Source organism: Arvicanthis niloticus, chromosome 5, assembly GCF_011762505.2.
Source record: "Arvicanthis niloticus isolate mArvNil1 chromosome 5, mArvNil1.pat.X, whole genome shotgun sequence".
NCBI classification, from domain to species: domain Eukaryota; kingdom Metazoa; phylum Chordata; class Mammalia; order Rodentia; family Muridae; genus Arvicanthis; species Arvicanthis niloticus.
The window spans coordinates 2021636-2049062 of record NC_047662.1 but is presented as its reverse complement, the minus strand read 5'-3'; the positions used below and the strand labels follow the sequence as shown (position 1 = coordinate 2049062).

The following is a 27427-nucleotide window of genomic DNA, read 5'->3' as shown; positions in this document are numbered from 1 at the left end:
GGGATTGTTTCTCAGTCTGGCACAGCAGAGTCAGAGGCTGCCCAACCCTCCTAGGAGAGGTGCTTTTCCGGGTCTTCCAGGCTTCGGGTTCTTTCTGAAGCCCCTTGTATCTGCAGCCCCTCTACTTTCCTCCAGAGCTCTGGGTAGCTGACTCTAATCCAGCTGGCTTGCATCAGCTCTTGGCTAAGACTCAGGGAGCAGCCCCGGCCTGTCTGGGTGACACCTGGCTATAGGAAGAGGGGATTATTGGCCTCAGGATCAGGGAGAGCCTCATAAATCCTGGCTCCTGACAGGCAGCCTGAGGCTTCAGGTGGGCAGATGGGATCAGGTATTATAATCGTCCCCACAGGCTCACAAGTTGAGGCCCTGGTTGTTGCCCCTATCTAGTGGGCGTGGGCAGCCCCTTTGGGTGTCTCAAAACATGTTCTGAATAACAAGGCCTCCTGATCTGGGAAGCTCTCCATAGGCCAGGGAGAGAGAGAGAGAGAGAGAGAGAGAGAGAGAGAGAGAGAGAGAGAGAGAGAGAGAGTGTGTGTGTGTGTATGTGTGTGTGTGTGTGTGTGTGTGTATGTGTGTGTGTGTGTATGTGTGTATGTGTGTGTGTGTGTATGTGTGTGTGTGTGTGTATGTGTGTGTATGTGTGTGTATGTGTGTGTGTGTGTGTGTATGTGTGTATGTGTGTATGTGTGTGTGTGTATGTGTATGTATGTGTGTGTGTGTGTGTGTGTGTTGGAGGGGCATCCTTTGGTTGAGCCATCCCCTGTGTGTGTGTGTGTGTGTTGGAGGGGCATCCTTTGGTTGAGCCAGCCCCTGTGTGTGTGTGTGTGTGTGTGTGTGTGTGTGTGTGTTGGAGGGGCATCCTTTGGTTGAGCCATCCCCTGTGTGTGTGTGTGTGTGTGTGTGTGTGTTGGAGGGGCATCCTTTGGTTGAGCCATCCCCTGTGTGTGTGTGTGTGTGTGTGTGTGTGTGTTGGAGGGGCATCCTTTGGTTGAGCCATCCCCTTTTCTGATCCTCCTGAAGATTTCAAGAATGGGCGTATCGATATGCTAAGAGCCCAGTTGTGAGGTCATCAGGTCGTCTACAGTGACCTGAGTGAGAGTAGCCAAGGGCAGGCTAGACCTAGGCTGGAAGGTTCTATAGGCTATGAGTTCCTTGGTCAAGTTGTGTGTGGGGGTGGGGGTGGGGGTGGTAATTTTAGTCTCAAGGCCCTGGGAGTCCAGCAGGGGGCATGTGGGTGTTCCTGTGTACCTTTGGAAGGGACTGTGTCCTCTAGCCCAGAATGCCCACTAGGTGGGCCTTGGTGCTAGTCCTCAGGGCTGTCTGGACACCAGTCCTTGGACCAGGCCTGTGCTGTGGGAACGACTTGGGCTTGGGTTCCCCCCCCCCCCACTGTGTGTGCCTGAAGGGGAGCAGCTCCACTGGTGGGGAGGTTGTTGAATGCTGCCTGGCTTGGGGCGCACCATAGCTGTGGGGTATCTGGGGAGCAGGGCTAGATGGATGGGGCAGATTGCCTACCGACAAGCTACTCTCCCAGACTGAGGCTCCTGTTTTCCCAGGAATCTCTCAGGCCGCCTTTTCAGGTTCCCCAGCTCCATCTGGGCACTATTCTGGGCCTTGGTCACATTGTCCGCCAGGCATCAAGTCCAGCCACAGGTACTTTAATGCTTTAATGCTGTCTTGTTCCCATAGGCCACTCTGGGTCCTGGTCACTAGTTATCACCTTAGAGCATAGAACCTGGAGAAGGCAGCTTCCTGGGGTAGGGGGAGGGGCAGATAAAGCCATGATCATAGGCACCTTTGAGAGCAGGCTTGGATTCCTGTCTTACCCTGCCTATGGCCGTGTCCCCACTGGTAAAGTGGGGTGCCAAGAACCAAGCCACAGAAGAAGGTGCAGAGGAAGTTTCCTGGGTTGTAGCCTTGTGGTGATGTCCAGCTTGGATCCCAGTACAGACCGGTGGCATGTCACCTGCCCCAATACTTAGCTCTTGGGATCCACATGTATTGCAGAGTAGGAGGAGAGGATCAATATAGTGGCTCTGGGCAGGGACTCTCTCCACACAGCTGCTTTTCCTGTGTGGGGGAGTAACAGCCTTACCTTCACCCCAGTTTCGAGCCTTTGCCCCCAACCAACTCTCCTGAGCTGTTCTTGTGGGGCCGGGGAATGTGTGAGGAAGGAGAAGCTGCAGTCTCCTGTCCTCCATGTGCTGTTTGCTGAAGGCTCTTTGGGGTCAGCATGATGGGTTGAAAACTAGCCTTGACAGAGGAAGGGAGGCATGGAGGCATACCTCCCTGGGGGAGGGCTCCAAAAGCTGACTTGCTAGAGGTCCAACTATCACCCGGCTGCTGTTGGGCCCCAGGGGTGTGTAGAGATATCTGACTCCGGGTCTGTTTTTGTACTGTTCTTAGTGTTTTTGGTAGGGCTTCTTCTCCAGGGGGAGGGAGTTCCCCCACTTCACACCTCCTGCTGGCCCGTCACTCCCAACCCCCATCCTAAATGATTAATGGGTCTGGGCAGCCTAGTGCGCCAAGCATGCAGTCTGTCCTCTGGGGTCTGCACTGGCCTTGGCTGTTTGTCTGTGCTCTGTGCTTTCTAGAAACACACTTTCTGCTCTGCAAAGGTCCCTATAGAAGTTCCACGGCATCTTGCCATCTTAGGGGGCTGTGCCCAGGTTTGTCGGGACTGAGTCTGTTGGGTACCTGCCACAGCCGTGGCTCTGCTTGGTGGGGCTGCTGTGTGAGACACTCCTGCACATGTATATTTGTGTCTTTCCTGAGGTCTGGATGAACCCTCAGATCCTGGTCCTGGCAGCAAATCTGAGAAGCTCACCACTGTACCCGTGAATGTCACATGTTGACGGATGGGCAGTTGAGGGTGTGCCAGCCTTTTCATGGTGAGCACCCAGATACCAAGGTGTCTTCATGGCCTGGTACTCATCCATGGAGTCTCCATAGTGAGGCCTGAGCTGCAGAAGGGTTCAGGCCCCACTTTTGTATGAGAATCCCTGAAGTAGTGGGGGCACCCCAGTATGAAGATCATTTCCTCTTCTGTTTAAATTGGGGTGACCTTCACATTATGAAAATCACCATCTACCACCATGAAGGTCCAGCAGTACAGTTTCAGCGGGTACAAGATCTACCCGGGACACTGGGCGGCACTACGCCAGGACCGACAGGAAGGTTTTCTAGTTTCTTAGTGCAAAATGTAAGTCTGCATTCCTTTCCCAAAGAAATCCTCTGTCTGTACTGTCTGTTACTGATATAATGGCCAAGAGGACTCAGAAACCAGAAGTTAGGAAAGTCAGGGAGAGCAGGATATCAGGGCTGGCAAAGAAGCAAAAACCTGGCATATTCCTTGTTCTGTGACAAAACTGCATCTTGTTTTTGTCCCCAGCTCTGGCCTGCCATCTCTTTTCTGCGGTGTAATTGTCTCATGCTAACAGAGTGTAGAGCCCCTGGGCTGGCTTCTCTCACAACCTAGGAATCCTCAGGTAGCTGCTCCAAGGACAGACATTATTAGCATGGGGATAGACACTGCAAAGAAGCACACAAAGGTCTCCCCTGGGGGTGTCCTGGTGAACCATTGCAGGGACATCCTAGAAAGCCAATGGGGTGTCCTAGTGAACCATGGGGGTGTCTTAATGAGCCATGAGTGGTAGGGGGAACATCCTTGTGAACCTTGGGAGCATCCTAGTGAACCTTGAGTGGACTCAAGAGTGCCAAGGCCCAGGAGATTTTTTTTTAAGACACACAGAGGTTGCATATATGGTCTTGAAATGATGATCTTTAGCCCACAAGATCAACATCAGGGTGTGTAGAGTGAAAAATTATAAAGGCCATTTTATGAAATATGTGTAAATTTTTCGCCTTAGACCTTGGGCAGAAAAGTGTCTTGCCAGCAGGTTTGGGTCCATCTAATTAGTTACAGAGGAGGGGGAGTTACAAGACAAAGGCCTGTTAAGAACATCCCAGAAACTGACTGGCCAAGGGAGGAACTACACCCTGCCCCCATGGTACGGCCTGCTAGTGTTCAAAAAAGTAAAACAACCAATCCTGTGCACCCGCGCGAAAGTTTGCTTTTTTCCCCACCCCGCCCATATATAAGCACTAGACCCCTGAGCCACGAGGTCAGTCCCTCTATCTCCTATGTGAGATATGGGGATATGGGCTGGCCCAGAGCTCTGATTTAATAAACCACCTCATGTACTTTACAGCAAGCCGGTCTCTCGTGTGTCCTTTGGGTGCGTGCTATCCTGTGACTCTAGTGGACCCCCCTTCTGGGGAGTCCTGGACCTTTCAGGTGATGCCAGCCAAGACTGCAAGGGCAGCTACTTGGTGGTCCTCCGTGCTAGGCTCCTGGTCCAGCTCCAGTGGATTCAGCTGTGAGGGTTCTTGCTCCAGGCCACCTTGTATGCACGAATGTCACAGCCTTCCAGCTGTGCTGACTTGAGAAGGTTTCACTGAAGGCTCCTTCCCAGAGCTTGGGGATCCTGCCTTTGCATGCCAGCACTCCCAGGTGACAAACAGGAAGTGCACACAGGTGAGAGCTTTAATGCATGCAGGGCTGAGGCAGTTTACACTGGAGTGATAGGCGGTCTCTGGTCTCTACTGAGTTGTTTCCTGTGAACTTCAAATGTAGTGCAGGGACCTTCCTTGGCCATCCCCACCTCTGAAATGTCTCAGTCACCGCCCAGATGGTCAACTAGCCCTGGCCATGTGCAACTCAGCCAGGGACCTGCCCACTCTGCCCTGCTCCAGTGTTCCAGGTTGTGACAAAGCCTGAGAGGGAGAGTAGGGGTGAGTGTTCTGGCTTCTGCCCCGGAGGTTTTGTTGTTGTTGTTTGGGTGTTTTGTTTTTATCTTTTTGTTTCTTAAGACAAAGTGTTTCTCTGCATGGCCCTGGCTGTCCTGGAACTCACAGGCTGGCCTTGAACTCACAGAGATTCATCCCCCTCTGCTTCACTAGTTCTGGGGTTAAAGGCAACCACTTTGCCATGCATTCCTGAAGCTCCTATGTGTGGAATTTGTATAGCATGTGCTATTTCCCACAGCCCCTGTGGGCCTGGGCTGGAGACAGAAACCCTGAGATGGGTGGGGATCACACCTTCTGAAGTTTACACATCCAGATGTGGATAATCCCCCAGTGCAGATGAGTTGTGGAGAGTCAGTAGGGCTCAGGCTAGCCCAGGAGTGAGGGGAGCTAGCTACTCAGGGGTGCTCAGTATGGTGACGACGGGGCAGCAAGTGTCTATCCTGGGTACCAGGCACTGTGACCAGCCAAGGTCAGGGGCTTCTCCCATACACATGGGAGACCCCTGAGGTTCCGAGCTGTAGTGGGCATTCTCACTCTGGTGTGCACTTGGCCAACCAAGTTTTGTGAGGTTTCCTAACCTGGATCCACACAGTACTATGAGAGAACCTTCTCTGTCTGTGACCCTGATCCTCAAGTCTCCGGCCCAACCCCAGCTTCCCTTCCAGTTTCTCACACAGTGGTCTGAATGACAGGGCAGGCCTAAGCTGTGTTGCGCCTCACTCCCTGGCCCTCTAGCCTGGCTGTTGTGCTGTCTCCTCAGCCCAGCAGACAGGAGACCCTATACACCCCAGCCATGACCTCTGCTGAAACTCTGTAACTCCCCAGGAATTCCTAGGAAATTCCCACCGTTGGCTTCACAGGGCTAGACTGTTGGCTGACTTCCAGGGATCCGGAGGCAGCTGGCCAGTGTCCTTTGGCCACCGTGGTCCTCATGCGACAGCTGGTATCTCTGAGGCCCTTAGCTTAGCTGTGGGAGGTTCTTCTAGGAAACCTTCTGATGAGATTTGAGAGATACTGGGACCACTGGGTAAGCTTCGGGCCATCTCAGACCGGAGAGTACCTGCACTCGGTTCTGCCAACTTCCTGTGTGTATGTAGCTCTAAGTGTTCAGCTTCTCTCCTGGCAACAGCATGTCAGGTAGAATGAAGGCTTATCTGTGTGTACCAGTGACATGTTGGGATTCCCCTTGCCCTGAGCCTGCCTTGAAGTTGGCTGTGTTTGGGGACACGAGAGGGTCAGCCTCCCTGGACTCAGATGAGGCGATATGGCCAGGTGGGTGGGCAGAGGCATAAATACTGACTCAACCTACACATTCGTAAGGTCCCTGCAGTCCCAGGCTGGCCAGATTGGGTGGTGGCTGAAGCGGTTTCTCCTGTGTAAGTCTGAGCCCAGGTGGGAGTCTTCTATCTCAGCTAGCCATATGCCTACCCAGAGTGATCATCTGTGCTCTGGACTCAGCTGATCAGAGGAAAAGGAGCTGTGGGCTCAGGCCCCAGCATTAAGGGTCGGGTAGCTTGGCTCACTGCCTTCCCTAACCTGACACAGCTACACCTGATCATAAGAACATAAAAGGAGACTAGAGCTGTCATGGTGTGACCAGGGTATTGAGTCCATTGTCAGGGACTTGTGAGGAGGGATCGTGTGGGGTCCCCTAGGTTCGGAGCAAAGGGAGGCTGGTCTCTTTGGGTAACCTAATGCTGTACAAGTGGTCTTAAAGCCTACAGGCTGCTCTGGGACCCACATCACTGGTTGTAGCTGCTCTTAAAGGTCACATCCCTTCAATGAGCTGCTCAGATACTGTCCTGAGACCTATTGCACTGAATGCTTGGAGAGCCATCTCCCTGGGTGCTTGGGCGGAGGAATGGGGGATGGCAGTATGGCTCTGGGTCTGCTCACTTCCCTCTACGGGGCCTGCCTCATTGGCTGATGCCTCCTCCCACCATCCCTTGGGGACACCGTGTTTTGGTGGCCAAGTGCTTATCTGCGTCTCTCCCCACAGATGTGGATGAATGTGCCAATGCCAACGGGGGATGTGAGGGCCCGTGTTGCAACACCGTGGGTGGCTTTTACTGTCGCTGCCCACCCGGTTACCAGCTGCAGGGTGATGGCAAAACCTGCCAAGGTAGGACCTGTCTGTTACTCTGCCCTGGGGAGGGGCAGAGACAGAGTGGGTGGTGGGGACCAGGGCAAGCTCAAGCTAGGACTAGGAGCTAAGACCCTCTGGGGGAAGAGCCGACGTCCCTGTGACACTGATAGGAACCTTGCCTGTCAAAGACTGTCAGAGGCCTGGGGCTGGAAGCAGCTTGCCAGCTCTGAACTGGCCCCCTGTGACTCCGCCCCAGGATTGCTGGCAGGCCTTCAGCAAAATCAAGACCAGACAGAAGTAGATCCTGGAGAGACTCAGGGAACTGAGGAGTGGGGGAACTGAGGAGGCCCTGCTGTCCCCAGCCCCTCAGTCCCTCCTCCCCTTTTCTGCATTCTCTGGCTGCCCTCACATCTGAGCCCAGGGCTGATTTGAACAGCTGAGTCCCTTGGAGCATTTCGGGCCATCAATGGCCAGGGTTCTGGGCCTGGGTCAACAGCCTGTCTCTGCTCTCTGTATCAGACGGTCACTGTCTGTGTCTTAGAATGTCCTCAGTTAAGTGTCACACTGTCTCCAGCTATTCAGCTGCCCATCTGCGAACCATCTGCCTACAAGTTGGGGCCTGGCCCGCTGGGCTTGGGGTCTGGAGAGACATTGAGGCGGGGGTGTCTGCTCTGCGTGAGACATTCTAGAAGAATGGATATCCATGTTCTCTTCTCTAACTTGTTCTTGTAACCAGCAGGAGGTTGGAGGTGGGGAATGTTGCTGTAACTCTAGGGTCATGCCCCAGCTGTGGGGCAGCCGGAGGCCAGTCCTTCCATATGTCTAGCCAAAAGGGAGGTAGGACAGATAAGTATTTAATGATATTGTGTCTGTGTTTTCGTGCCTGTGCAGCCAGTCCCTACGGATGCCCTCGGAGCCCACCCTTTTGTTTGCAGGTTGTCTTGCAGGCAGAGATCGGGGTCTCAGGTTGACCAAGCATTAAAGATGGCTTATGATTTGAACCGGCTTAGTAAGTCAGCTCTGGAGAGCTGCTTGTACCCCTTTTCTTGTATCTGTGACAAGGCTATGCATTGTTAGTGTCCGAGACCTTTGTGGGCTAGAGTTTCTCTCTGTGTCCTATAGCTGTCTTAGGGATATTGACTGGTCCCCATGTCACAGAGCCCAGATAGCCCTCATCACCATAAGCCTGAGGTATCTTCCTCTGAAAGGAGGGAGTGATGGCTAAGCTTGTTTAAAGAGCAAACTTAAAGATTTGATACAGGCCTGGCCCTAGGCTGCTTCCTGTGAGTCAGTTTATCTAACCAAGTGTTGGTTGTTTCCTACTTGAGTGTCACCTGCCCTTTGGCTTGGCTTCTTCTTCCTCACCCAAGGCGGAATCAGGCTCCCCAGCCCCATGGCTTTTTAAGTAGGAGCTGTTCTGGGGGTGGGGGGGCTGTCTCCTGTTCCCAGAGCCTTACCGTGTCTGAGCTTTGGGAATCTGGAAATCCCCATTCTTCAGGGGCATATGGAAATCCATGCCAAGGGTTCTGCTGGACAATGTAGATTCCCAGCATTCCTCTGGTCTGCTGGCTGGATCCGGCAATCACTCCTGCTGATGTCTGTGCCTGTCTGGCAGCAATTACTCAAGGGCAGATACCCAGAGTACATGCTGTCTCTGGGGCCAGGCAGTGAGGTGCCATGCCTAGGGTCTCTTCAGAGCCTGTGGGGAAGGTTCACCATAGACATGAAATCATCTCAGAAGCCCCTCACGTGGACATCAGATTGCAGGTCAAAGCACCCAGCATCAGGATGCCACAGTGCTTGGGGTAGGCATGTACTTCTTGCCATCCAGGGGCCTCTCTGTCTAGCACTTCTGACTCTGGTCAGTTGCTCTGGGATGATGCAATGGGCCAGAACCTGGCTCTGTTGACCCCATATTTCCTATAGCCCATGAGAGTGGATTGGGAGCTCTGTACAGTGGGGTTCTAGACAGGTATTGTTAAGGCATGGCAAAGGGTGACCCCCTAAAGACCCATGGAGCCCCAGAGAAAGGCTTGCTATCCTCCCAGCCCATTTATATCCACCCTGTCTGGGAGAGGGATGCCCTTGGGTGTGCATTAGAGGGCGTTTCCCATATCTTTCTTCCAGAAGCCGTAGCGTGTGCTCTGGACCTGGTGTGCTGCATTGATGCCCATCTCAAGTGGGACATAGACATTTGGGAGCTGAGCACAGTGCCAGCAAGCTAATCAGACTGGCTTCCACTTGCACGCCCCCTGGCATGAGGTGGGCAGAAGGCAGGAAAGGGCAGTGACCTAAGGCCTAAGCTGTCCATTCATCCATCCATGGGGGCTGAGCTTGGGCCTTGCCTGTGCTGGCAAGCGCTCTACCACTAAGCCTTACCCACAGCCACCTTTGAGACAGGGTCTGACTGAATTTCCCAGGCTCCTCTTGACCTCGCTCTGTCCCAGGCAAGCCTTGAACTTGGGATCTTCCCGCCGCAGCCTCCTGAGAAGCTGGAATTGCAGGCCTGTGGCTCTAAGCCTGCTTCTGTGTTACTGCATGAGGCATTGGAGTCTCCGTTTGGGGTCTCTAAGGGTACACCAGGTCTTTGCAATCTAGCAGAGGTAGAGGCAGTGGCATGGCCAGAGAACCAAGTCTTAGGCAAAAGCATTCCACCGGCATCTGCCTTCTCTCTTTTCCTGCCTCTTCCCCGCCCCCCACCCCAACCCCGGTTCATGCCTGGGCTTTGCGAGTTTGAGATGATTGGAGGTCTATGTCACCTCATGGCCAAGGGGCTGCTGAGAGCCAGGAGCCTGCTGAGCTCTCTCTGTGTCCCCTGCCAGCCCAGCCTCCTCTGGCAAACGTGAGGCAGTGCAGCTCGCGGGGCGCAGGCGGCCTGCGCGTGTGAGTACTGTCTGTAGGAAATGAGGATATTCCAGGAGGGGAGGACTGCCTTACTTGCTCGTGCAGGGAGGTGTGTGCAGAGTTGACGGCAGGGTGAGCCCAGAAACCACTGAGAGTGATGAATTGTCACCATGAAACAGAACTGGCAAGGAAGCCTGGCCGGAGGTGTCTTGGCCCTGGCCCTGGCCCTGGCCCTGGCCCTGGTCCTGAGAGCTGGTCCAGGCTGGTATATGTCATGCTCTGGGAGGCTCTGCTAGAGCTGGGACCAAATCCACTCGGTTGGACTGGTTGACCATAGTAACACTAGCCACTGTCTCTGCGTTGCTGGGTGGGATCTCGTCTCTGCCCTGGACTAGTCTTTCTGAACAGGTGGGCCCAGGCCTGTGTGTGGCAGACTTATCAGGCTTTTCAATACTTATTGTGTTCCTTTGGTGTATGTGTGTTTGCATGTTTGAGTGTGTGTGTGTGTGTGTGTGTGTCTGTCTGTCTGTCTGTCTGTCTGTCTGTGTCTATGTGCAGCCTGCCATGGTATTCGTAGATGCTTGTCCACCTCCTTTTTTGACACAGGGTTTCTCATTGGTCTGGAATTCACCAAGTAGGCCAGCAGCCAGTGAACCCCAGGAGTCTCCTCATCTCTCCAGATCTGGGACTACACGTGGAGGCCACCCTGCCTGGCCTTCCTGCTGATGAGGCAAACATGTCTGAACCATCTTCCCAGACCCAACAAGGCTCCTTTCTGTATGCCCAGTTGTCTCTGCCCTGCATTGGCAAAGCCACTCCAGGGCTCGCCTTTGGCGCCAGTGAGGGTTGAGTGTCTCCTGAAGCCCTCACAAAGGTGTGTGTCTGAACCTGGGCCTCTGTCAGTAAAGCGTGGCAAATAGGACTCTCAGCTCCTACGTCATTAGAGGACTCAGGAAATGCCCAGAGGCTGAGACCAACATCATGCTTGCCAACTGCCAGGCCAGCTTTAGAGGCAGATCATGAGTGGAGAGGTTCTGCTTGCTTGCCAGTACTGCCTGTGGAGGGCTAGCCTGTGTCCTGGGGGCTAGCCTGTGTTCTAATGGGGGCAGGTCTTTCATCAGGCTCTTGGCAAGTTCAGGCAAGCTCCAAGGCTAAAGTTTACCTTACCTTGCTTCCTGCCTCTGCTGCCCTCTGGCTTGGAGTTCATTTCTAAAACATTCCTATCTGTAAAATGGGTCCAGTCCTTACACTAAACCGAGTGAGTGGCCCGAAGGCTCTCGTGATGTTGTAACAGGGTGAATTATTCTGTCTTACTCAGTGCTGTCAGGATGGTGGCCAGAGCATCTCATGGGGGTGGGGTGGGGAGAGGTGAGGCTTGGCAGCCCTTCCCAGCTCAGGTCTCCAGGCCTGCCTTCCATGCAGGGTGGGACTCTGTAAGAGATGCCTCGGAGTAGGGAGGCTCAGCCTGATGACCCAGGCTCCTGCCTTCCCCCCAGCTGTAGGAGTTAAAGAGTAGAGATGAGCTTGCCTTGGAATGTTTGTGAGAAGCTCGTGGGCTCCAGCTCGTCATGGACACTATGTCATTGTCCCCAAGGAGGCTCCCCAAACCAGGGTTCCCAAGAACCTTGTCTCACCCGCTCTCAGCTGTCACAGTGGCTCCAGTCCCATGTCTGTCACACCCACTGATGCACGATTGTTGCCTGAGAGCTCAGCCAGGTCCTCTCCATCCCTAGGGAGAGGAAGGAACGTGGGAAGTGAATTGGAGCTCTGATTACGAAGGTTGACAGCAGCAGAACCAGGCCAGCTGTACTGATCCTTAGGGCAGATCAGCAGTGCTCAGTGCTCTCCCTTAGTCCCTGATCTTGTGCCTGGGCCCTGCGATGGTTGTGTATCTACACCTCTTTTGAAGTAGAGCCTTCTCTGACTCTCTTGCTGTTCAGTATCTGGACCCCAGGAAGCCTCACCAGATGCCAGTCTGGTTCCAGCAGTCTTCCCAAGTCTTTAAGTACCTGCGATCATCCTCAAGGAGGCTCCTTTCTGAGGAGACTGACTGCAGGAAAGGCCTCCCAAGCTTCACACACTGTTAAAGAGCGGAGCTAGGGGACCCAGAGGATCCACAGTGGCTGCTGAGGCCCAAGTGGGGATGGTGACCCCAGAGCTGGCTGGCAACCTCAGGGCCCTGTTCTTGGACACTTTGGACACTTGCATGGCCCCTGCTCCCACTGGAATCCCTCCAGTCTCCCAGGGCCTTTGGGAACATGAGAGAGAGAGAGAGAGAGAGAGAGAGAGAGAGAGAGAGAGAGAGAGAGAGAGAGGCGTGTTCCCTGTTTTTCTGGTCAGCAGTACTTGGCACACAGCTGGCATTTGTGTCTACCAATGTCCTCTGTGAACTTGGATGCTCCATGTCATCTGCAGTGTGGTAGCATGAAGAGAGGTTAAAGCCCGTGGCACCATCCACCCGCTAAAAAAGACCCGAGTGTGGTCAATGAAGAACAGGCCTCACCAGATGCCAGTCCTGCTGGCCTCTGTCCTGGCTTAACATCGAATGCTGTGATTAGTCAGTTCCTACTGTTGCTCGTGCATCAAATGAGAAACTCAGTCACAGCGGTGAGAGTGGCCTGCCGCACGCACACACAGAGCTCGAGGATGGGGGATGTGGTGGCCACACACCTGTGGGCTCTAGAGTCAGGCATGAACCTGGCCTTCCGGCCACAGAGTCACACCCTTCTTTCTGCCACTGACAGAGCCAGGGCTTTCCCAGCCCAGTGTCCTCTGGATATGGCAAGGAAACCCAATTACAAAGCGATTCTTCCAGGCCAGCAGCAGGTTTTCCAGAGACGCCCCTGGCCAGGGCCTTCCTCCATCAGAGGTGCTGAGAGTTGAAAGCTCCCATTTCCCATTGCTGGCTCACGCCCATTCCTCTAGTGAGCAAACTGGCAGGTAAACTCCTGGTTGGAGCCAAGGCAAGAAAATAATAGCCTTTAAGGTCAGTACATTGCCAGCCCAATGGCAATCGAGAGGCCTGTCCCACCTCCCCAAAGCCAAAGGCCCCTGGGGCATCTCTGGAGGACACTAGCACAGGGAGCTGGCCTCTGGTAAACACCAACCCCCTTCCTGGCAGAAGTCCTTGTTAGCTCAGGCAGACCCGCAGAAAAGAGCTAGACATAGGGGTCATGAAAGTTTGAGCCCCAGAGTGCTGACTTAGGGCAGCATGACCCAGGGTCCCCCAGTCCCAGGGCTGGGCCTAAAAGCACTTGCGTGACATACAGAGCCTTGGGTTCAATCCCCAGGATCGCACAGATTTCACGGTTGTTTATACCTACAATCTCAGACTCGGGAGGGAATGCAGGAGGAGTATCAGAAGTTCAAGGTCACTTTTCTTTACTTTTGAGGCCAGCTTGGGGCTATAGAGACTGTATCTAAACACACACACACACACACACACACACACGCACACACGCACGCACGCACATACACACACTCATTACAAGAGGCTGCATTTTCAAACCAAGCATAAGGAAAGGAAGCAGACAGTAGAATGGAGGGCCTCAAAGTGTTGTAGGAATCCTGGCCAGTATCCCACAGGACAGTAAGTCCTTGAGTTGAGAAAATGACCATCAAATGACATAGGGAAGATCTTTCCCTGGTTCTGGAAGCTTCCATGTGGGACGAGGAGTCTTCTGGACTGGAGAAAGGGATGTTGCAGGCATCCCTTCTCTTCTGTCTTCCTCGTACCTAAGCGGCTTTACTCCCTAGTGGTCTAAGTCTTCTCCTCAGTAGCTGAGCATTAATGGGTAACAGGGTACTTAAACCACCTTAAAGAGCAGTCATGTCTTGTGTGACCTAGAACAACTCATTCCCTGCTATGTCTCCTGGAAGTGAAGCTGACAGGCTGGCCCTCCTGGCTAGCCCATGGTAGGGCATATAGGCCTGGTTACAGGACTTGAACCTCATGGCCAGTTGGGATGGGGGTGCAGGGGGGGAAGCGGGGGTGGGGTCAAGGGGAAGGGCTAGGGGCAAGGGCAGTACAGGAGTGGGGGCAGGGACAGGAGCGAGGGCAAGGGGAACTCAGCTCAGCCTCAGCAGTGTTTCTTCTCCACTTTGTCTCCTGCCTCTATTTCATACTGGACCAACCTCTACTTGTCCCACGTCCTCTGGCCTCCCACCTTATCCTTGTGCAGCCATGCCTTCCAGCTACTGTTTCTCTCAGTGCATTGGTTTGAATGAAGGCTGCACCTGCCACCCATGGCCTCATGGGATACTTTCCCTGCCCCACTGTCTCTTACCCAAGGCATCCTGGGAAGTGAGTCTTAAGCTCAGCCCCTCCCACCCCCTCAGTTCACTACCCAACTTCAGACCCTGCTGGGTAGTTGGGTCCCTAACTCCATCGAACCTTTAGACTCCAGAATCCCACCCTAGAGCCCTTTACAATTCTGGACAGAGCCAGCTTGCGGGGAGGTCTCTGACCAGCTGCTATGAGGAGACCCATGCGCCATCTTGGCTGTGTAGGGATGTGAGTAGTGGAAACCCTGTTGAGTCAGAGGTGACTGCTGTGAGTCTTACATGGATGCAGACTGTTCCTTAGAGTTAGGCAGCATATAGGCCAGTGGCCTTGTGCAGAACAAGAATTAGTTAGTGGCCAAGTAGATTCCTGTGGGAATTATGAGGTCTGCCTGGGGCCTCCTGCAGGTGCTCAGCAGGAGCTGACTGCCAACCTTTGCCCTAGCATCCAGCAGGTGGAGGGAGGAATGATCCAGGGGGTCTGCTGGGCCATGAAGATGACAGGAAGGCATGGTCCCAAGCCACAGTCTCCTGGTTCCTTCTACTCTGGGATCCAGTCATTGTCGAGGTCTCCTGCCTTGGCTGCCTGGCATCCAGGGCCCTTCTTCCTCATTGCCTAGCAACCTCCACCTACCTGCTCACATTCTCTGACAAGCTAGTTTTATAGTCCTGAAAATGTCTTCTCCACAGGCCACATTGGGCCTCCCTTCTCCCGGGAAGCTTCCCTAGTCAACCCACTCTGAATGTAATGTGAAACTCGGTGTCACAGATCTGTTTTGTGGTTGCTGCTTGCTCTGGGGCCCAGGAAGATGACTAACCTCCCCTAGGGTGGGAATGTGTCCTTGGTAGTGTACCTGTCAGGATGTTCTGGGTCCCACACAACCTCAGGAAGAGAGACAAAACAACAGGCAGCCACTGAGAGTGTGATCGCACACACTGGATATGCTTGATCTGAGGTCCCTGTGTGGCTCTTGTCTGGTGCTTGTAGTGCCTCCTGGCATTATTCTGGCTTTGGGGTCCCAGGTGCTTCATGTAGATCCACTGTTCCCTGGGATACATGGCCTCTATAAGAGGCCATGGGTCAGGACTGCTCTCCCAGGAGGCCCTCCATCTGCAAGGGGAGCCCCCCCACCCCCTGCCTTGTTTCCACCTGGCCCTGCCAGGAATGGCTGCAGTCAGGAAAGGCAGCTGGATTCATTTTCTTCCTTGGCTTGGGTGAGGAACAGGGACTGGTAATGGATTTACCAGAAAACTCACTCAGAATGATTCCAGGAGGCTCAGCCAGACCCTGTGTGCTCTGAGGCTGGGCGGGGGCCTTGGCACACTTTGCTCCAGAAATGACCTCCACACAGCACAGTAGGAGAGGGCTTGGGAGGAATGTTGCGGAGTCTGTCTGTAGGGAAGTGGGTTGAGCTATATTTGGCTGCAGCCTGCACACTGACCTCCCTTGGAGGTGAAGGGTCAGACACAGCCAGCAGGTGCATGTCCAGTCTAGGAGGGAGTTCAGGGGTAAGAGGGGGTTCTTCAGCTTAGAGGGGCTCAGGTCCTTGGTCCCATGCAGATTCCAGCCCCATTCTGGTTTCATTTCTGTTGTTTTGATAAAATACCCTTATAAAAAGCAGATGGGAGGGAGAGGGTTTGTTTTAGAGACAATTCCAGGTTGCAGGCCATCGTTAAAGGAAGTCCTAGTAACAGGGGCTACGAGATATCTGGTTCCAGCATCCCCACAATCAAAAGTAGAGAGAAATAATGCTTACGAATATGTTCAGCTCAGTTTCCCCACTCATGCTGGTCAGGCCTTACTCTATAGGAAATGGAGCTTCCCACACCAGACTGAATCTCCCTCCTGGGATTAATTCAATTAAGACAGCTCTTCACAGACATGCCCATAGGCCAGTCAACTCTGACAGTCCTTCACAAAGACTCTTCTCAGATAATTCTGGGTTGAGTCAAATTGACAATTAAAGGTAACTGTCCCAAGCCTCTTCCTGGCCCTTCTCCCTGCAGCTGGAGATGCAGTTAGTATGGGGCTGTCCCTGGCTGGCTGGTAGTTTACTCTGCTCTGTCTGCATGGGCTGTCTGCACCTTTGCTGGGTCTGGAAGACCTTTCCTTCAGCTTTTTAAAGGTCCACTTGGGAGCACGCCTGGGCTGGCCCAGCACAGCAGGCACACAAAGATGCTTCTGGACATCATGCCTACCCAACCAAGTACCTCACCCACCATGGGGTAGCTTAGGACATCAGATTTAGATCTTGTTAGGACTGTCTCTAAAGGTCTCTGCTTCCTTTTTATACTCGTCCCTGACTGCTGTGGACTCAGTTACTGCTTGGTCCTTCACCAGGTCTACACAAGCAGTTCCATCCAGAGCTGGTCCTATGGGATGTTGCCAGAAGGGAACATGGACAGGTGTAATAGAGGGTAGGCTGGTAGCTTGGAGTCATCTCTGAGTTCTTAGGATCCTGGAGGAGGTGTTAAATAGATTCCTATGTCCTCAGCTATCTTGCTTCTGTGTGGCTATACCTCACCCAGTACCACTCTGTGCTCAGCCTGGGGACGGGGGCTGGGTACTGTTCATCTCTTTGGGATTCAGTAACATGCACTTAGGTATTTGATATCTGAGTTGGACCAGGGTAAAAAGCCACAGGGGAAGATGAGTGGCCAGGGTATCCAAGGATGTTGCTGGGAGACAGACCCACATCAGGGTCTTCTTTCTTATGTATTGGTGGCCCTGGGATATGCCAGTTCTGCCCCATTGCCTAGAGTCAGAGGTCTCCTAGCTCTGAAGGAAATAGTGGCGTTTGGGGAGTCATGGTGGTGTGTGTGGGGGATCAAGACAGAGAAGACCCGTGGCTGCTGGCTTAAGGAGGGAGCTGGGCTGGCTGGAGGTGGGAGTGGCCCCTGTTGCTGACACAGACATTCCACAGGCAGAGCCACAGCGGGTTTGCATTGGGAAGGCATTTCCCAAATAGCATCCAGACCCCAAAGTCCTATGTCTGGATATGTTTAATGACACTGAGGGAGATGGTGGGGATAGTAGAGTGGCTTTGCAAGTCCCTGGGCTGTGACTTGGGCCAGGCTATACAGATGCAGGACATGGGAATGAATGGCCCCATTTGGGCTAAAGTAGCAACTGAAGTCAGTAGCTGAAGGGGTGTGGATGAGAGGCCACTGGTGGTCAGCGGGCATGTGGCTACTGATGGATAGGGCCGGGGCTGGAGTCATTTCAGGTCAGTCTGGCTAGATCCCATGGCATCTTTAGGTCTGATGGGAAAGGACAGGTCCTTCAGGGACCAGCTCTGGACACTGTCATGACTTAATGTTTAGCCTTAGGGTTTGGCATTATTAAAGGGTCCAAGCTTGACCTCTACACTTTATCCACAGGAGGGAGGTGCTGCCATGGTCACTCCATATTATAGAGGAGGAAACTGAGGTGTTGTGGCTGGGTCAGGGCATGGGAAAGACAACTAGGCACAGTGCTGTAAAAGAAGCTAGATCTACAACAGGAAGCCAAGAACTTGAAGCTAATTTAAAGTGGCAAAGTTTTAAAACCCCTAATCTTACCCACAGTGATACAGTTTCCAGCAAGGCTCTACTTCCCAGTCATCTCCAAATGGCCACCAACTGTGACCACGTATTCAAATGCACAGGGGCATCTCTTTCAACTACTGTGAACACCATAACCAAAGCAAGCTTGGGAGGAAAGGGTTTGCTTCAGCTTACAACTCTCAGAATGTATTCGATGGTGGAAGGAAGTATAAAGTGCAGTTGCCATCAAGGTCCAACTTGGTAAACCAATAAGTTTTGGTGGGGCTACTTACAGGAATATGGGTGAGGTATTACTTACAGGAGCAGAAAGCACTCAAAGATAGCTGCATCACAAAAGCCCACCCCAGCATGGGTGACTATTCACAAAAGCTGGGAACTTGGAGCTCACTGCACAACCTACAGGCAGCTCAACAGGTTGGAGAGTATGCTTTGCAAGTACCTCTCTAGTTGGCCTAAGCTACCCTTGTAGGCAGCTTGTCTGAGAGTTAACTTGTTTACCCTTTGGAGGGAGGAGCCTAGTGAATCTGGTCAGTTTCAGGGACTTCCTAAAGCTCTTTTGAGTTGTTACTTTCTATCTTTAGGAGCTTCCCTGCAGGATAGAATGAGATAGAATATTTCAATCTTAAGAAAACTGCTACACAACAACCCCTTGCTGTCTTGCTGTGTTTGCTTTTTTATACCGCCCAGCAGCACCTGGGGGTGGGGTGAGGGACACACAAGCACGCATGTGTGCATGTTACAAAACAAACAACCAAACAACCAAACAAAACAACCAAACAAAAATGCATCAGGTAAGTGGTGGTGTACTTCTAGGGCCTTGAGTTTGGGAGATGACAGAGTGTGTTTTGCCTAAGCAGGGGTTAGTGTCACCTTGCCTGCCATTTGACCTAGCCTAAAGGGTGTCAGCAGAGGAAGCTCTGGCTCATCACTCATTGGTGAAGTGACTTGACTTCTCTAAGTGAGATGGGTACCCCATCCCCCCATCCTGGGCTGCTCTGGTTCAGATAGAGCCCTAACTTCCTGAAGTCAGTGGGATCCAGAATACAGGTTGGGACCCTCACGTCTCCATTGGCAAAGGGGGTACATGCTGAACAGTAGCAAGCACTGCTATTCTATGAGAATTGCCTGCCATCCAAGCCCCACCCACAGCATGCCTATTGACGAGGTTTCTGGAAGCACCCCAAGATGAGGGTTTGGAGTCTCTGAGGTGTGCCACTCAGGGAAGGCAGGAGAGGGGGGCTTACCCCACAGACCAGCAGATCCCAGACAGGCATGTCTATGCTGTCATGCCCCAGCAGGTTGATGATATGGTAGGCTGGGCCCCAGATTCCAGACAGGACAGGGCAGGTGGGATATTGTGGGCTTGCAAGGCTGCCTCTCCCAGAGGCTCCAGATTGATGGCAGCAGGATCTTCTTTCTGCTTTATGTAGCCAGTGGATCAGAGGATGGGTCATGCACCTTTCTAACCCATAGTCTGGTTCTAGGGAGCATGAACCCTCTTCCTTCTTGGCAGCTATGGCTAACATAGCCTTGTGCTCACTGTCTGTAGTGTTCACAGGGAGACACACTGGTAGCTTCCAGCAGAGCAGATTATGCTTAGGATGTCACTGCTGCCTCCTTTGTGGGCTGCCACAGGAGCTTCCTGGAGGGGCTTGGGAGCGTGCATGGACAGGTGTCCTGCCCTTCCACCCTGGTTCAGGGATTCAGCTTAGAGCTGGAGTACCTTCCCAACAGGAACCAAGCACCCTATCTTATCCAAGTTCCAGCTTGCTGGGCAGCATCTCTTTATGCAGGGTTTGGGAACAGGGAGGGAGTCCGTGATTGAGAGGGTGTATCAGAAAAGGTACAGGCTGGAATCCCAGACCTGGCTCCCATGCAAGGTGAGCTACAGGGCCCCTGGTTAAGGGTCTGAATGTGTGGCTTCTTGGAGTTAAAGGAGGCATCATTTGTGGACCCACACCTGTGCAAAGGGTTGTCCCCCAACTCCTGGCTTGTCTATACTGTTCTCTGGCTTTCTCTTGGTGCTGAGGGAAGCAGGGACTCTTTCAAGGCTCTCCTCATGGAGCCCAGGGGAGAGTAGAAGAGACTGGAACACAGAGTTTAGAAGTGAGGGGGATGGTGGTAGCATCTCCATGCCTAGGATTCCGGCTTTGTACTGTGGCCTCACACTGCCCCGCCTCCTCTCTCTCTCCCCACCAAGCCTCCTCAGCAGGGCCTCCCAGCCTTGCCAGGATGGCTTCATTTTCTACTTTGGTTTCTTTTCTGTGTTGGCCAGGACACCGTGACCGTGTGTCCGCGCACGTTTGTGTGTGCATTTCTGTCTGAAGTTGCACATTCATGTATGTCTTGTGTATGCATTTCTTTGAGTACGGGGACGGGGGGGGGGGGGTTGTGCATACACATGTGTCTGTGGATGTATGTGCCTGCGGTTTTGTGTGGATCATGATTTGATTGTGAGTGCGCCAGTAGGAATTCACAGGGCGGGCTGGTGGGGTGGTGGGCCCCCTGGGGGTTGGGGCGGGGCTGGGAGCAGGGGTGGCTCCCTCTGGAGTCTTGAGGATTTGGCCTTTACCTGCAAGGGGAGGAGGGAAAGCTGAGACCATAAAGGCAAAAGGGGCGGGACATGCCAGATCCAGAGCTGCTGCCTGCCGGCACACAGCCTTAGTGCCTCAGAGTTGGAGTGTGTCCGACTGTCTGTGTCTGAGCTGGATGTGCACTGGAGCCTGGAACTGGAGCCCTGTACAAGACCCCTGAGCTCAGACTGCTTCACAGACTCAGCATGGAGGTGTCCCGGGGCTGGGGTGGGCTGGCAATACTCTGGTGCCTCGGGTTTCTGGGCAGCCTGATGGGTGTCACCAGCACTCACTACCGCTATCTGTGGAGGAACTGCTACCCATGCCACCTGAGCCAGACCAGCTACCCTGTGAGCACCAGTGACCAGAGGCCAGGTGGGCGCCTCAGGAGCAGGGGTGGGTGGTATCAGGATGTCTCTCCCCAGCATGATCCCCTTGCTTTCCCTTCTCTCTCTGTCTCTCTGTCTCTGTCTCTGTCTCTGTCTCTCTCTCTCTGTCTCTCTCTCTAATTTACTTATGCTTAATGTGTATGATGTGCTTGTTTTGTCTGCATGCATATATGTGCACTTTGCATATGCAGTGACCTCAGGGGCCAGAAGAGGGTGTCAGATCCTCTGGAACCAGTTACATATAGTTGTGAGCCCCATGTGGGTGCTGGGAATCAAATCCTGGTCCTCTGGATGGGCAGCAAGTGCTGTTAGTGCCAGGAACTGAGCACAGGGCTGGAGAGAGCAGGACCAGAAGGGCCCAACAAGTGGTCACTGCTGCTGCTGAGTCAGGGGCCAGATGTGTCCTGAGCAAAGAGCAGCCAGGTCACTTGACTGGAGGAGGCAAATATTCCTACCTTTTTGCTCTAAGCTTCTGATTTCCCCTCCTCTGTATCAGCCACTCTGGAGTCAGGTGAGAAGGCAAGCAGGAGAGAGGTGCTCAGGGGCCATGCCCCTAGAAGCTGGACCTTTTGGGGTTGCTTGTGTGAGTGTGATAGGTGTTGTCATTTTGCAGCATGAGCCTCTCAGTTCAATCCAGCAAGGCCACTTAGAGGCTCTGGGCTTAAGGCTCCAGTAGCCACTGGGGTGAGAATCCTTTTATTCTAGCTCACCCCGAAATCTGGGATTTGATGCATCTGAGCCAGCCTCCCTCCACGTGGCTCTACAGAGCTTGGAGCTGGCACCCTCAGGAATGTGACTCAGGGCTGTGTTGTGTTGGGCTCTTGAGTGACTAGTCACTTGCAGCCCAGGGGAAGACAAGGGTTGCCTGAGACTCTTGGGAGATGTCCCTGTGGTGAGTCCCACCTAGGAAAAATGAGATGCTGCCTGCCTCATCTATGTCACCTGAGGGTCCGATAGCCTCCAGCTCCAGGCAGACCTCTTGCCCAGTGGTTCTTCTCAGGCCAGGCTGGCATGTCCCTGCCTTGTAAGTGGCACTTGGGAGACTGTGCAGGATCAGGAGGTCCCAGGTGGGCAAGCCCAGGCTTTGGAAAGCTTGTAGCCCAGTCCCTGCTCTGAGCCTTTCACAGGGGCAGCAGCAGGAGGAAGAAGGCTTGTGGAGTATGACTTAAAAGAGTGAAAACCTGATGTCTTGTTTGCGGCAACAGAAAGCTCTCACTTGGTACCTGGCAGAGTGGGCTTGCTGGCAAGGTCCTGGAGGTCTTTGTGTTTTCTGGAAGCCACCGTGAAGCTTGAGAAAGTTCTGAAGCTTGAGGTGGTTTCCACAGAGGCATCATTTGGTGGCTGGCTAGCTCTGACTGTTGTGTGCTGCTAGGTCAGGAACTGGTGGGTTGGGTATGGATTGGTGCCCCTGGTCTGTCCTGATGGTGTTCTTAGTGCCTCCCCTCAGCACCACCAGCCTCAGCCTCAGCTAAGCAGGTACTTACAGGCTTTCTCAGCTCTCAAGGGAACTGGCCCAGGTTGGCACAGCAATGCGAGCATGTGCCACTTATCCTGTTCTGAGGCTGCCAAGCCCCCAGTCACTGGCAATAGCAGAGGAAGGCAGAACTACTTAAAATGACCTTTCCTGTTCCCCTAGCTGGATGGTGCTTCTCTGGTACTCCTGGGAATCAGTAGACAGTGGGTTTGCCTGCTACCAGAAGTAGCCCCTTGAACAAGCAGGTTCCATTCTGACTCCCAGGTCCTGCTGATGGGCATGGCTCAGGCTCACTCTTATTGGGTCAGCGGGAAGGGTAGGTGTCCATGCTACAGTGGCAGCCTAGCTGTCTCTGCTCTTAGCAGGCTCTGCTCTCTGGGCATCTCAGGATGGTCTCACTACACGGTCAGTGGTGACCCCAGCTACACTGTCTATGTGTGGGAGGTCTGCGCAGTCCTGGAGTACAGGCCTGTGGGATAAGAAATTCCAGGAAACTTAGCCTCTGAGCATGCCAAGGGGAAGACAACTCTCATGAGCCTAGCCATGCAGGTGACCTCCATGCAGGTGAGTCAGGCAGTCAGGCTGGAAACTGTGGTCTCACAGAAAAGCAGCCCCCAAGACCTGAATCAAACAACAGAGCTGTCTGTACTCTGTATTTTTTTTTTTTTTTTTTCATGACCGCTGGTAGTTTAGTCTCTGGTGCCTTAAAACAATGCAGACCCAGGCTGGAGGTGTAACTCAGTTGGGAGAATGCTTGCCTGACTTGCATAAAGGCCTGGTTTCCACTCCCAGAGCTGCATTAAAATCTAGATATAGTGGCATATGCCTGTAATCCCAGCACTCAGGAAGTGGAGGCAGGGGATTAGGAGTTTAGGGCTATCCTTGGCTACAAAGTGAGTTTGAGGCTAGCCTTGGCTATATGAGACCCTATCTCCAACAACAACAACAACAACAACAACAACAACAACAACAACAACAACAACAACAATCAGATTACCTGCTGGCTCTGGAAATAGGAGTCCTAAGAGGCTAGAATTGATGTGTGAACAGAGAACAAACCTGGGCCAACCTCTGCCATCTCCAGTGTACAGAGGTCAAGTATATCTTGTCTCATAGCTGGTCCTCCATCCTCAATGGCAGCCATATGTGTCTTCTAGTCTCTGACCCCTGCTCCATCCTGATGGCTCTTTTTACTCTGACCTTCCTTGTCAAGTATTATTGTCCTTAATTTTTGAGACACGGGGATACTATGTAGCACAGGCTAGCCTGAAACTGGTGATTTTCTTATCTCAGCCTCCTAAGTGCCAAGGTGGCGGACCTAACCACCTCTCCAGCTTGCTTTCTCTGACCCTCCAGATAATCCAGAACACTCTCCCAAGTCAGAGACTCTCCCAAGTCAGCTTATCTAACCTCCCATGCTAACTTTGAGGATTGCTGAGCCTGTGGCTCCTCAGGTCATGGCCAAAGCTCTAGTTGTAGGCTCAGCAAGCACCTCAGAGGTCCTCTGTACTGAGTATAGCTCTGTGCTGCCGCCATGTGGCCCACTTTGTGTTGAAGTGAGCAGGATTTGCTTTCAGAGTGCCAATTATTTCTGTAAAAGGGTTTGCCTCCATCTCCGTTCAGAAGACACCTGTCTGTCAGGGCTTCAGGGGTGTGTCAGGGGCAAAGCCTTCATCCTAGAATGGGCCTGCTGTGTCTAGACACTAGCTCCAGGAGGATGGCGGTGCTGAGAGCCTACGCTGTTAAAACTGTCACTCTCACAGAAGCACACCCTCCGTGTCCAGGAAGCATCCTTTAAATGTAGGTAGGGATTGAAGCTGGAGTCAGTATTCCAGCCCCTCCTAAGAGGCACTCAGGGGACAGCATGGCAGATGTGTAATGGGAGTGATTACACAGCCTTGTGGGGAGTTGGCTGCACACAGAAGAGGGCTGGTGACTGTCCCTGTCTCAAAGGACTGTGGAGAACTAGCATGTGTGAGCAATCAGGGAGACCATAGCTGGTGCGCCCGGGTACAGAGGACTAGCGGGGGTGGGGTGGGGGGGAGGGTCCTGTTGAGAAACACCTGCCTTGTGCCCAGAGGTCCTTCACAGGCTACCTCCTTTGTGGTCAGCAGGGCCTGAGCATGCAGCTGCGTGCAGACTGGCCACTTTCCATGAACTGGCCTGGGAGGATTTAGAATCTCTTGCCAGGGTGCTGAGGGTGGTTCAGAGTCAATGCCTGTTCACTCTGTCCTCAGTTTTGGGGGCACAGGAGTGAAACCCAAGAATGCCCAGACTATCTTGAGTTTTACAGACCAGCTGGCTGAGAAAGTCCCTGGCATTACCTCAGCTGAGCTGTGTGTGCTTCTGTGACCTGCCAGGGTTCTGAGCTCAGGAACCAGTCGTCTCTGGATTCAATGAGATGAATGTTGTTACCCAAGCTCCTCTAGCATGGGGTCTGAAACCCCCATCATACCCTGACTCTTCTGTCTCCTCAAGTATGGCAGGCCTTTGTTCTCACATCAGCTGACGACTAGTGTGACAGTGGCCTTGTGAAATGGGAGCAGGGGCTAGTGCCCTTGTTTCTGGCCTCTTGTGACAGGTACACAGAGCAGGACACCCTCATGTGGCTCCAGGTGAGCTCTTTGCCAGCCAGCCAGTCAGCTCTTTACCACATCCCCATTTTTGACCAGAGATACCTGGTCACCATAGACATTGCAGGAAATCCTCCTGGAAGGGGCACCATGGAGTGAGGGGTACACTCCCAGCAGACAAGTCCCAGGGGACACTGAGAAACAGAAAGGAGGCTGCTTCCTGGACAGAGATATGCTGGCCATAACTAGAGTCTATCCTTGACCCTGAAGCTCCTCCTAGGAGCCCTGCCTGGGCTGGCCCTACCCTTGGGATTGTGTATACCTGGTATAAAGAAGACAATGGCCCATGCTGAATTTTCCTCTGGTAGCTATTTCTAGCAGGTCATGGAAATGCCAACCATGGGAGATGGGTATTGACTACGTCTGGGGTCACGAGGGAACTAGACACGGTCTGAGAAGGTCTTGAGTTCATATACCATCTGTCTGCTTGGTGCAGAGAGCCTGGCCCAGTGTGTGCCTAGCCGGTAACTCCTCTCTCTCTCTCTAGATGTGGATGAGTGTCGAGCACACAATGGTGGCTGTCAACACAGGTGTGTGAATACCCCTGGCTCTTACCTCTGTGAGTGCAAACCTGGCTTCCGGCTCCACACCGATGGCAGGACCTGCCTGGGTAAGTGTCACCTCCCTGGGGCTCCGAGCCTTTGATGAAACTCACTCTCCAGAATGTACCCAGGTCTGTGGAAGGGGCCCAGTTAGGCCTGAGTGGGCTGACGCTGGGCTATGCACTCGGCAGCTCCTTCCTGCAGAGCATGGCTGCCTGGGAGTCCCAACAGCACCTTTACTGCACTCCCCTGGTCCCTGTGTCCCTAAGCTGGGCATGCACTGTAACCATGCTGAGTCTTGTTGAGAAATTGATACCACCTGCAGGGGTTGGTCAATCTGTGGGGACCCAGGCCGAGCTGAGCTACCACCAAGACATGGGTGGGGGACTCCTTGGGTTGCTCTTGGGTGGTAGGAAGGAAGGCTGAGACTTGGCCGTGTCAATAGAAAGCATTTCTTGGTCTGCAGAGCAGGAATTCTCTGGAAGCCTGAGGGTGTGAGTATGTGAGCTTCAGTAGTGGTGAGGGTCAACCAGAGAGCAGGCCCCTGGCCCCTAACTATGTAGAGGCTCTGCTATGAGGGAAGGGTTTAGTGGCCTCTTGAGGACACAGAGCCCCTGACAGCTTAGATCTAAAGAAACACCCAAGTTAGGCAAAAGAGGCTTCATAGTGTACCCTGGGCCTGGGGACAAGCACTTTGCATAAGACACAGTGTTCTGGAGGAAGGCACCCCTACTTTCTACTTTAGAGATCCAGACAGCTTGGGCCAGTTCTGAACAGCCTGGTCTTGGCTGCCATATATCTGGCCATGTGCCAGCCCTTGGGGGGTTGCACCCCATACACACACGTCTCAGCCTCTGTCCTCTCCGGAGGCTCCGGGAGTCAGGCATTTGCCTGAGTGAGAAGCAGAAGCAGATGCAGAAATGTTGCCGTGTGTTTGAGGCGGGGTGACTGTGATAGCAGAACCCGGTGCCTGCCTGCTGGCCCTTCTGGGAACCTGTGGCGTGGGCTCTTTAGTCTTGGGCACTCTTGTCAGGTAAGGTACTCCTTAAAGAAAAGTGACCCTGGAGAATGGTGTGAGGGGTGACCCCTGCTGCTGGCTCCAGAACTAGGACACTCTCGTGACCGTCACTAAGACGCCTTGGGAGGATCAAAAGCCAAGATGACATGCAGCATTAGCAGTCAGAGAGGAGGACACTTCTTAGACCCAGAGTGACTGGTGGTCCTGCTTAGAGATACTGAGCTGCTGGCCTCAGGGTGCCCAGGGGGATATGCTTTTACCCTGTCTTGGTCCTGTGCCCACACCACCCATTGCTATAATGGAGACAGACATGCTGGAGTCTGCACCCTTGGGGCCCCAGAAGGATGGGCTTGTGGCATGTGTTCATCCCTGATGGTCTTCACTGCCTCTGTGGCTGTCCCCCAACCCCGTTTACGTGGATGGGTTCTTAGGGGCTTCCACACGGCTTTCCACGTGCCCATGCCTACCTCCTGACCCCTCCTACCTGAGAGTTTGTCTGACTTCATGGATATTGGTCGGATGTGGCTCCTCAGAGGATCTTTCTATCTCTCTCTTTTTTAAACTGTAACTTTCAACAAGGGATTTACATGGAAGCTTCTTGAGATCATGACCTCCTGGTTTACTGTGTCTGGGGACAGCAGGATAATGGCCTCTGTCTCTGTTAAGAGATGGTCGTGCAAACATAGGCTCCTCTGGGCAGGGTAGCTTTCTTTCTCTGATGACCTCTGCCTTAGGGTCACCTTGCTCTCCCTGTAAGTGTCTGGTGATATTCTGGGAACCCCTGAGTATTATCCCTGTTCCGTCACTGTGCCTGTGACAGACACATTTCCCAGTACTCCCTGAGGCTCTGCTCCCTACTCATCCTTCATCCTTGGTCATCTCTCTGTGTTCCTCCCATCTGGCTGTAGGTGATGAATTTTGTGTGTGTGCGTGTGTGTGTGTGTGTGTGTGTGTGTGTGTGTGTGTGTCTGTCTGTCTGTCTGTCTGTCTGTCTAGAATGACTAGGGAGCTTCTGTGATGAACCTGGATGTGTCAGCTTGGATCCACCAGATAGTGCCTTCCCTGTGGGGGCCTGAGAAGGTTCCAGAGCAATCATAAGACCTCCTGGGAGCTTCCTTCAGGAGTTCCTGGGTGTCCTTCAACCTCTATCCTATGGCCCTTTCAGTCGCTGAGGGAACTGCCTTGGCTGTGGTTGCCCTGAGGTGCTGGCTTGGGATAGGGGATGTGGCTGA

The 27427-nt window shown here is 53.3% G+C and overlaps 1 protein-coding gene across 3 annotated transcripts in view; it reads left to right on the top strand.

Annotated features, from left to right (window-relative positions):
* Positions 1 to 27427, top strand: part of Megf6 (multiple EGF like domains 6) — a 103136-nt gene that overhangs the window by 45247 nt on the left and 30462 nt on the right. Inside the window, exons 4-5 of one of the 3 annotated variants that reach the window (XM_076933620.1) lie at positions 6809 to 6931; positions 25123 to 25245. In XM_076933620.1, the coding sequence (XP_076789735.1) occupies positions 6809 to 6931; positions 25123 to 25245 (246 nt within the window). Of the gene's footprint in view, positions 1 to 6808; positions 6932 to 20201; positions 20515 to 25122; positions 25246 to 27427 lie in introns of those variants that run through there. The other 2 variants (XM_034503285.2, XM_076933621.1) reach the window with 2 other exon arrangements.